The sequence below is a fragment of the Mustela erminea genome, chromosome 1 (assembly GCF_009829155.1).
Source record: "Mustela erminea isolate mMusErm1 chromosome 1, mMusErm1.Pri, whole genome shotgun sequence".
NCBI lineage: Eukaryota > Metazoa > Chordata > Mammalia > Carnivora > Mustelidae > Mustela > Mustela erminea.
The window spans coordinates 158,303,815-158,315,371 of record NC_045614.1 but is presented as its reverse complement, the minus strand read 5'-3'; the positions used below and the strand labels follow the sequence as shown (position 1 = coordinate 158,315,371).

General features: G+C 39.3%; 1 protein-coding gene across 3 annotated transcripts in view; it reads right to left on the bottom strand.

The window, feature by feature from the left end:
• Nucleotides 1-581: 581 nt before the first annotated feature.
• Nucleotides 582-11,557, bottom strand: part of LSAMP (limbic system associated membrane protein) — a 652,229-nt gene continuing 641,253 nt past the window's right edge. For all 3 annotated transcript variants that reach the window (XM_032348148.1, XM_032348158.1, XM_032348166.1), the window contains one exon: nucleotides 582-7,270. In XM_032348148.1, coding sequence (XP_032204039.1) covers nucleotides 7,173-7,270 — 98 coding nt within the window. In that variant the 3' untranslated portion in view covers nucleotides 582-7,172. The remainder of the gene's footprint in view (nucleotides 7,271-11,557) is intronic.

Genomic DNA, 11,557 nt, shown 5'->3' with positions numbered 1-11,557 from the left:
AAAAGGCCACAGATAGCTTAGAATTACGGCCACATGCCATGAAGCTAGTAGTTCCATGTATTTTCTCCATTTGCAAGAAGCAGATTTTCACTCTGGCTTGTGCAGAGGACAATGTAATGTAGCTATAGAAGTAGATCCAGGAGCACTACTCAGAGACACCTCTGAACTATCCATGAAAATGGGGAGTTGTCCTATGGGCAGGTCATTCTCCCACTAAAAGAGAGCTCTGTAAGCACTCTAAGTGGATCCCACATCCTTATCTACATCAAGTGATACTAATGCTGGGAAGTTATGGATAATCCCTGATCTTCCATATATGACGAAACTCAGATTCTGTTCTCTGAGGCAGTGAATGAAAAGCTCCAGGAATAGTGTGGGGCTACACTTTGATGGGTTCAAAAAAGTGGGCCTGTGCTCTGTCCATTCAGAACAAAGCACAAGAGAATAATTCTTCATTAACTGCCTGAGAAGCATCATTTCTGCATACCTTCTTCTCAGAGAACTGAACTTGATGTTTGATCTTGGCCTTCACAACAACTCTTAACTGTATCTGACTCTGTCACCTCCTGAAATGCGTTTTCGTCCTCTTTTTAACCTGTCTTCTTTAAATAATATTGACCCGTACTTTTTGAAAATGGAAATTGTTCTCTCTGTTCACTCTTTTGACTTCACAGCCTTCACAGCAGTCAGTGAAGTTTAGGGAAACTCATGCCATGAGACGTTCCTTACAAAATAAAATGTATTGTCTTGCCTATTTCTCACAGAACAGCCTTTTGAAATTGCCTGGTCCCACGTGTCTGGTCCCATCATCACAGGCAGAGTTTTCAAGGACACAGGTTGACTAAAATGAGGCACTTGGCCCAGGAGGAGGAAAACAAAAACAAAAACAAAAAACACCCCTGATGTTTCCTTTCATATGCACCACATGCATTATACTCAATCTGGCTACTTTCCTTCCTATGAAAGGTTATTAGAATACAGTTCAACAAGTTAGATTTTTTATTGTAAGGAAACAACGCCAACTATTTCAAAGCCTTCCGTGTCGTCTGAATGTGTCCCTTCTCTACATTGCTAAGAAGTTTTGATCAGAAGAGAATTTTAGAACCAGTCCAGGGACCCTGTATTCTAAAAGTTTTGGCTTCTGAAATGGAGATGATGGGATGATGGTTCCAAGAAACGAAGGTGGTATCGAGGCCAACTGGAGGGTGACAAGCAGCTGGCCACAGGCTACATGAGCATGGAATTCTTATTCAGAATCAGAGTTTAGCGATGACAGAGGTCCTAGAGAAGTGATCCAAATTCCTTACTTTCAGGATGAGAAAATCAGGTCTCAGGATGGTTTGCTTTAGGTCACATAGCTTATTTGTGGCCAGACCCTAGCCAGAATCCAATTCTCTTGACTTTCTGCTTTACCTTAAAGTTGCCATTTATCTTGGGTGGACGGGTGGACTTTAAGTGAAGTGTTAATCTGACCTAAATTTATTTCTGTAACGTCCATATAGGAAGTCCCTGTGATTTCCAAAGTCATCTCTTTGATAGCTCTTTGTGGCTGTTCAGATTATAGAAAATACATATATGTCACTCTCTTAAACACATCAGACCCTTCAAAAAGACTCCAAGAGAACGTGCCTGACAGAGATACTCCCAATTAAAGTAATTTTGTCCTCATTTGCAATATTCAGGATAGATATGTAGAAATATAGGTCTATCAGCTTAAGTAAAAGTAACCATTTCCTAGGGTAACTTGGCAAGATATTTCTCAAGGATATAACATATTTCTTACATCCTATAATTTCTTCGAATCAAGATGACAAAGAAGCTTTCCCAATGTCTTTGTCTGATGGAAAATAAAAACTGGGTAATATTTTGCTCACCAGGCTATAGGTGACTTCCTTGGATCTATTTAAATAAGCCATCCTAGATGGTGGGTAAGAAGTAACAAGAAGACACTGGGAGTTGATGCAACAGACACATGAGCCCTTGAAATGCCTTCCTCATTTCCCTTGCTTTGGGGTCAGATGAGACAACTGTGGCAACAGTTGAGAGAAAATCCACTTAGGTCACTCAGGAACTAAGGACCCAGGTCCCTGTGACTTGAGCAGGATGTCAAGCTTTAATAGTTCCTGTGGGTTTGCTTCCTCTTGCTGAGGCAACCTTCTTGTTCGGGGCATTAGTCATACTCCTTCCCATTCTGACCTGTAAAATGTTTTAGTTTTTATTTATTTGTATTTGACTTTTTTTCTTTAAGATTCATAGATTTAGCTGAACCGGGGCACTGCATGAAAAATGAAGTTTACATAGTTTATATTATGTACATAAACTAGTGATTTACATTGATTTACACATGATTGGTGCCTAATTTATTAATCAGCACACAGTATGTAAATGCACTGAAAGGAAATCAAGATTTTAAAATAAGTTTTCCATAATATCCATAAACATTTGCGCTGGTGTAAATGTTAAACCTAAACCTAACGTTAACACCAGCTTCCTTGCCAAGAGGAAAGTGATGTACATTGCTGGGTGAAAACAAATTCTCTCTTGAATTTCAGTTGGCCGCCTTTGACAACATAGCTACATGCAAATGAGAATAGTTTACTTCTCTTCCACTAGTATGCACATAAATGTAAACTCCATTTTGCATTTAGTGAGATGTTTACAGATATTATGCCAACCATGATGGAAAATTTACATCACTGGGGCAAATGTAGTCTCTGGAAGAGAAATATTTTAAGTACGTAAAAAAGAAGAAGGCTTCCTGAACTGAATTTGAGTTTCTTAATTTAGGGTCCTATCTCATCATTTTTGTGGTACTTTTAACATTTGTCTCCAAAATGTTAATAGTTTTTATAGGTTAGATATAGCACTGCACTTATATTCTTTTAAAAAAATAATAGTTACTGGTAACCAAGAATAAATTCAGGCTAAAAACTTATGAAGATGGAGAGAAAAATAAGGCCATGGTTAATCCCATGGAACTTGGTCCACAAAAAATTCCTCTTAAACAAGTAATTACGAAATAGAAAAAATGGGGCTCCGTATCTTTCCAAATGAAGCATAGCTCTTTTTTTTTAACCAAATCCAGTACGTTTCTTCCTTTTAAGTTTAAACCATTATTCTAGATTTGTCTTATAATACATACAATATTGTAAATATAGCATCTGTAAAGATAAGATTAAAAAAAATACATACACATATATATTATTTTTCCACAAATAATTCAAGGCCTGCAAAAAACAAAAGGAGAGATTCCGGGAGACAAGCCAATAGAAACAGTCAAACCACAACCAACCTGGGGATGGAAACTGTGACTCTGGAGTAATTAAGAAGCTAACAACTTGGTAGGTAATAACTCAGAAATAATTTCATGCTGAGGAGTTTAGTTTTTGTGTGCAAAGGAGGTAAGTCCATTTTTGGAGGAGAAACAGATTTGTGTTTCTCTCTCCAAGAACATGAAAATCACGAGTACTTTTACAAGGTCTCTATGAATAGCCCCAGTTGACTGAATATGTCGTAAAAAAAAATGCCCATGGCAAGGGAGAAGTCTGTCTGACTTGGAAGAGAAGGCAAAGGTCAATAGGACAATTCTTCCCCAACAGAAAACACAATTTCCCCCTAAGCCTTAGTTGTTTTAGGGCAGAGGGATTTTATGTCTCAAAACAAGTAAGGCTGTTCCTCCAACAAGGCAACACCTTCTGATGAACAATTGCACAGAAGATGTAATTCTGCAGTTGTAAAACCTAGGATAGTTCTCATTCTTCAGGAAGTGCCCTTGGTCAAGTCATTTCTGTTTTCATTAACTGAAGGTCGGTTCTAAGGATTTAGTTTTATGAATGGTGGAGTTTCGCTTTTACATACAGAGGACATTAAATATGTTAGCCATTCAGATTAACTGATGAATTTCACTCCTCTCAGGGTATTATTTCCAACCAGTTGGTTCTTTTCAATGCAGGGTTTCAAGTTTTGATTACCAATGGAAAAGATTCTTGAAGGGATTTAGAGCAATACGATGAACTAAATTCCAAGAAGTCCCATGTTCAGACTCAATTTCTTGGTGTCAGTCCTCTGGCTGCTACCTTTTTCCTGACCTTTCTCCAAATTATGTTCTCCTCCATTCTTCACATTGCTTAGAGATGTTCTCAAACCTAGGAGATTTCTGGGGCCAATGTTTGCTCTGAAACAGGAGCCAGGACAGTTTTTTAAAAATCCCCAGATCCTGTCAGAGATATATGCAAACACCACAATATTCAATGTATGTTTAATTATGTTTAATATATGGTCCAGTATATTAAAACTCAGGGAACAAATGGTGCTGACAAGGCAGACATTCCTTTCAGTGGAGAATCTCCTTCCATAAAATCAAGACCTTGTCGTTATGATAGGGTGGAGACAATACGAAATGTAGGTGTATGATTAAGATATGTCACATGCCACAAGGATCTGTTCCTGAAACTGATACTAAACCAAATTAACTCCTGCTACTTTTCTTTTCTTATATATCTTTAATTTCGCATGCATTCCTCTAAAGCTTCCACCTAAGGATGTGACTGGCTCTTCAATATGTGGGGAACACTTATCATCCATGATGATAAACTTTTATTCCTGTACTAAGACCTAAATGTTAGAGAAACCCCGATTGTCAATACACTGATGCTGGATAGGAATATGGCTCACCTTCCCTATATGTTAGAAGCTATTTTCTGGGATAAGAATTTCTGTACTATGCGAGGATCTGCCACAAATACTCTTATCCATCCCCAAGCCCAATTTGCCCTTCTGTTTCATGTTTAAACAGCAAAATCATAAAAGAAGGCTGGTGATAAGCTTTCCAAAATGAACAATAGAATCCCCTAGAACAGATTTAAAATGTTGCTTATCAAAGAGATCATTACCTTCAAAGACAAGGTTCATTGCAAAGAGCCTTCAATCAATAAATCCTATCAGAAATTTCAGGTCCTTCCATCCTTCCTTCCTTCCCTCTTTTCCTCTTTTTCCCTCGCTTCCTCTCTTCCTTTCTCTCTTCCTTCCTTTTTCTATTTGCAGTTAGGAAGTTTCCTGTTTTATATTCGGTGACAACTGTTTTTCAGGTTCCGAAACTAGAGGAGGTACCATATTTGGCTCTTCTGAAATACATTTAATTATGACCTCAATAATAATCCTCTGTCTTTTCAGAAACCAAACCACTTCCAATACCTCCTATAGTTTAAGTGAAAGCAATGGTTATTTTCCTGACAAAGATATCTACAGACAGAGAGCCAGCTCTCTCTGCAAGACCTTTCCTAACAAAATCCTGGTGTTGCAGCAATACCAAGCTTTGTGGTATGCATACAACTTCTACCTAAATTATTACAAGTTTCCCAGTTCTTTTGATGAAGAAACTAGCTCCCATTTCAGATGACTCTTGTCAATATAAACTTAGACATCGTATCCCGCACAGTATCTTTTTCAGGAATCAGAAGCCAAAAGTGAGCAGGGAAGGTGGAATATATTCCAGCGGCCTGGCCTAGGATAATGACGGACCACTACAACAATGGTGCTGCAAACATTACCAGTGGAGCAAAAAAGAGATCGTGCAGGCCACCAAATAAAGTATTAGCTTATAACACCAGGACAAATATCTGCAAAGGAGCACAAGGGATGAATTCCTTCTTGTTATGGTCAATGCTTTGTCTAGAGCTCTGCCAACATCTCTACAAGATGAGTAGGGACCTGTGCATCTGTCTATTTTTCCTGCCTTGCTCACTCTCCCTAGGTTTTATCTGAAATAGGAAACAATCTCTGCTCAAGGGAATCCATGGGCCAAATGCAGTGTTATTTGAAGATCAGGGAAGGGGCATTACAGGGCTGCTTTGGATCTCCATGTGGCTCATCATCCTTTCATGAGGAGTTAACACTTGGAGACCTTCCTGGTTCTTGGGATTTACTCAACACATGCTACTCACTCCTGCAGCGAGCCTGCAAAAAGCCAGGAAATACATGAATTCCTCAGACTCAGGAAACAAGAGTGAAATCAGAAATCTCTCCTAGGTCACCTCGTTGACGTCACTGATTCTTTCTACTGTTTGCTCACCCCATCAATAGTAGGCACTTTCATTTACAGTGATATTCTGAGTGACTCTTGACTGGGTTCTGATGATTGGACTAGGAGGAATATGAGGTTCTGCCCTTAGAAGGGGCACAGCTTGGTGTTGATACACACTAATGTCATGTGACAGCCATGGGGGAGGGTGAGGAGCCCTGCTCCATGCCTCCTTCCCCACCATGTCCCCCAGCAACTTGTCACAGCCGCATCTCACGGTTACAATGCGGGACAGTATCTACAGCACAATGAGTCTATGTACACATGGACCATTCCCTTGGCATGCTTTAGAGAGAGACACACACACGCTCACACACATGTACACCCACGTGAGAGCGAGAGACTTGAGCACGCGCGCACAGTGGAGAAAATTAAAATGGCACTTCCTAGCATTTGCGGCATGACTAGTGCTGGAGGGTGTAGTAGGGGGTGAAGAGAAGCAGCAGCCAGGGGGGAAGAGGGGTGAAAGGGAGTCTCTGGGTTGGATGTGGGGGAGACAGAACACACTGGAGGGGCAAGAGATGGTCTTAAAAGTTGGAAAGATAGTGGAGGCAGGAAAGCCAGGTAAAAGGCTCAACACGGGATTCCAGCGTGAATTCCACTGATAGTCTGACATGGCTATGAGTCAGCTCAAATGAAATGAACAAAATAAAAAGATGATGGAAATATAAACACCAAAGGCAAGACCTTATTTTTTTCTTTCCCCACAGATGAAAAAGAATGAAGGAAGGATAAAGTGTGTGTGGGGGGTTAATATCCATCTGATACTTCTTCACTGGTCTTATTTTTACAACATCCGGGTGTTCTTAGCATGATGTAGTCTTTATATAGTATACATTTGCTTCGCTATACACGTATCCTTGTAGAACTTTTCCCACCCTGACTTATATAGTTTAGTTTTTATTGATGGACTTTAAAATGGTTTTAAGTGTATTTTCTTCTTTGTTTTCTTATTTCCCCCTTCATTTAAAAACACACAAAGTTGTAAAATAAACAGTCTCCCCCCATCTTGCTCTCTCTCTCTCTCTCTCTCTGTATCCTGTGTGACGCATTTTTGTGTGTTTTTTTAAATTATTTTTAAATTTTTATTCTATTAACATTTGCTGAGAAGGCAGAGCAGAGACGCTGCCAGCAGCCACAGTGGTACGGCCAGACTGATGGATCCGTTTATTCCTCTCACCGACCCAGGCCCTGCAAGGCAAAAGAGACAGAAAAGAGAATAATTACATCCAGACTCCCTCTACGTCACAGGTGACAGCTCACAGGATTGGAGATGAGAATGTGCCACGTACCAGCACCTTGAGGTCAGTGCGCTATGTACAGCCCAAGAAGGGCTCCCCATCTTTCCTAAATCCTTCTCCTTGAGTGGTAAGTATCTCAGGGGGTATCAGTGGTTGAACACTTCTGAATAGGAAATGCTCTTGCTGGGGAAAGCTATCACTCATGTGTCACCTGCCGGTGCACCGGGGTCCTCTTCACCCAACCTCCTCTCGCACTCTCTGCTCTGAATGGCACTGTGACGCCGGCCCCCGTTAAGGTGCCAAACATCGGTGAGGGTCCTTCAGCCCCAAGACATGGGCTCTTCCAGCTGATTCATTCCAGTATCTCCATCAATAAAACATGGGACCAATCTGAACCTCTCATTCCTCAGGGGGAAGTGGTAATTATTTATTTGTTAATGGGAAGGGGAATTGTTTCCAAGGAACACTATGGCTGAATGCACCGTAGCCGTGAGGTAGGAAAATAAGCCCACTCCTTGAGGAGTCTTAAGAGACAGCAGGGGATCATCTGATCCAAACTCTTCATGTGACCCTTTAAGGATCAAAAGCCAAGGCAGCAGGACTGACAACAACAACAACAAAGACAACCAAACCTGGAGAGTTTAAGGGGCAGGTCCAAACCAGAAGCAGAACTCAGACTTAAACCTGCCCAGAATTCACCCTGGAGTGGCAGCCTCTGTGTTTCCCACCGCCACCTCAGTTTTCCCAAAGCGGACACGATTTGGGGTGTGTGGGTGTGGATCTAAGGGGGAGACTCGAATGGGGAGGGAAGCGGAGAAAGCATTTGTGTGTTGACAGAAAGGAGATAATTGGGGCAGAAAATGTAGGCCCCAAGAGCTTGTCTCCTCTGCTTTGTTTGCTCTATTTTCTCCTTCTGTAAACTTCTGTTCATATAGATCTATTACAAGAAGAAAATGTTTGTGTTTTTCACAACAAAGATTTTTAGATTTAAAACTGAACGCTTAGACAATGATGTTCAAAAAAGAAAGAAATGTGACTAATTAAGGGTCACTTCGCAGTTTTGCACATATATGCAGATCAATGTGTGAATTAATCTGCTAGTGTGTGTGTGCGTGTGTGTGTGTGTGTGTGTGTGTGTGTGTACGTGCATGTGTGATTAAACCTACGATGGTCCTCTGACAGGCGAATGTTTCCAAAAGTGTCTACAAACATATCAGATCAGAGGTCAAATAACAGGGAAAATGCTGAATTCAAGAATGTCCTCCTAATCTGTGTTTTATGTAAATAATGGCAAAAATAACTAAATAAAACCAATACTTACAGAGCACTTACTATAAGGTACTGTTACAGATAATTTACGCATGTAAGCATATAAGACATGCTATGAGACAGGTATTATAATGAACCCTTTTTTACACTGAGCTAGTAAGAGGCATTGCACACACTTACACAGCTAGTGCACAGAGGAGCTGGGGTTTTGACCCAGGCAGCTGGTTCTAGTCTTTGCCTGTCACCACTACACAGTGAAGTTACACAGTGAAGGAGGGAAATGTTCAGCAAATGAATTTTGGGTGTTTTTAAAACAAGAGCAATAACAAACAACACAACGTGGAGGCATCCATTACCTTTGAAAACAATTTTCAATAGAATATGTTTTACTAGAATGTCTCCTTGAGAATATTATAAATATTACTTGCTCTAAAAATATGAATATATACAAACTTTGAACAGTATAGTTATGGTAAAAAATGAGCTTTATTATCTGGAAAGCTACGGAGATATAGAGTAAACAATTCGAATATCCAATCGGCCAATTCTTTAAGTTTCTGAATGGCTACAGGATTGTATTAATAAAGGAAACTTCTGCTACCTTCGGGTTCATGCTTTTTGTGAAGAATTTAGGTTCAAGAAGATCATGTATCCTGCGTAAAGCACCTAATGGGAACTGGTGACCAAGCAATAGTATACAGGTGTTCAAAGTCTCAGCTCCACGCCTTTCGTAGCCCACCCTCCACACCCTTCACCACCATCCTTTTTGGCCTTTGGGGCGTTTAAGTTCCATCAGTGGCAACTCCCCAGGGCTTCTGGCCAGATGGTAATACATTTCCCTATCATTTTAATTCCTCTAAATGCTTTAAATGGGCACTCATTTAGATTAGTGGGTCAGGACAGCTTCCAAAACAGAAAAAAGACTAAACACACACAGGACCAAGCAAAAATGATTTTTGTTTTGTCCTAGGGATAGTGTGAAATAGAAGGGTTTTACAAAGAGTCTAATTTTGCCTATATCCTTAATCTCATTTTTTAGTGCTGGGATAGGTTAGATTATCTCTCAGACATCTTGGAGTTGAGTGGTACCTGGGGAAGTCTAAAAGTCTAAAAAACCTAGTCTTTTATGTGAAGGGCAATAAATATTTGAGAAAGCAGAAATTCCGTCATTGAAAAATACCATATATATATGTGTGTATATATATATATATATATATATATACACATGTTCACATTTAACATTTTTGCTAATGTATGTGCACACATATATTTGCAGATACAAAGAGAAGTAGATATATGTATGCATACTCATATATATGATATATGCATTGACATACCATACACACATATTATTGGTCTTTTAATAGACATAATTGAGAATTAACTGTTACTTTCACATGCTGGTCTATGATATGTACAGGGAATCCCAGTACTGTGCTAATAATCTTAATTTTATCCTTAGTAGAACTATTATTATATATTTGAAATGCATCTCATAGATCTGTTAAGAGTATCTTCACTTCTATCAATTATTATTTATTAAGTGCTCTCATATAGCTATTTGATGTGCTTATATGACTTGCTCTTTTCATAATTGGTTTTGAGAGTAAATAAATAGCTTGAAAAAATGCAAGGATAAATGAATGATAGTTGGAGAATCATCACAAGTGTGTATGCAATTATAGATATATATGACTGCATAGGAGACTACTTCAGTTAATGGCTATTTCAGGGAAGAATAATCAGCAAAATCATTAATTATGTTTTAGCTCATAGTTATGAAATTTCTGCTTATTTGTGGAAATGCAAATGATAAATCTTATTTCCCACACCAGATGGCCAGGCTCAGCAAGTGCTTTTATATACTGACAGATATAATGAAAGCAAGAGTCTGTAAACATAAATTAGCCTTAAGAATAGATAGGCAAATAGAACCACAATTCAAGAATTGCTACGTTTTTCATACAACAGACAAAAATCATATCTTGGCATTTAGCCATATTCTATATGTGTTTATGTGTGTGTGTGCACACGTACATGTGTGGTATCTAGTAAACATTCAATAAATGGTAGCATTATCATCATTGCTATTAACTACAGAAGGCTGGATTATAGAAAGACATGAAATACTTCTGAATCAGAGGCGATGCCTTTGTGAATTGGGTCAAGGCATTTAAAGTTTGACCCGAAGGGGCAAAATTCAGCTGTAGCAAGATTGAGAATCTTGAGTCAACACACCAGGTCAAGGTTTTCAACCTCAGGACAGGATGATAAGTGAGGCTCTGTATCAAGGGGAATGCTGGACTGCACTTTGCTACCACAATGCTTTTACAAGGGAATCTGTGATTAAGGACAAGGTTTGATAAAGCATCCTGAAATTGCGGGATATGAGAATTTTCAGCAAGTCTCTACACAAATTTGATGCAGGATGCTCAATCAATTGGTTGTCTTTCAGTAAAATCTCAAAGAAAGTGTAAGGTGATTTTCCAACACCTGCTTTAGAGAGCATGCACTTGGAGACACTTTGTGACTCATTCAAATCTAGCCAATGCACTTCTGTTGCTTCTCCTGAGTACTTAGGGCTTTTTACCTGGATTTTTGACCAGATTTTTTCATAATAATCTTTCTTAAACAACAACAACAACACAACATTTGTCACGGCTTCAGCGATCGTCAGGCATTCCTTTCAGCCTGTAAGTAATCAAGGCCAATAATAATTTTATTTTTGTAGTTAGTTGAGCCACACAAGAGAAGAAGAAAGACCGATGAGTTTAAGTTTGAATTATTCTTACAATTATTAAGGGCTGACCGAGTGAGAGAAAATAAAACAAAAACTCAAATACAAAATAATTGCTAAGCAAAGAAGAAAAACAATCTCCTAAAATCTCTCTTAGAATACCTAGATGTGCCGGCTGAAGTGCTTCCCCGTCCTGGGAAGCCATGTTTAAAGGGAAGTCTGATAAGGTTG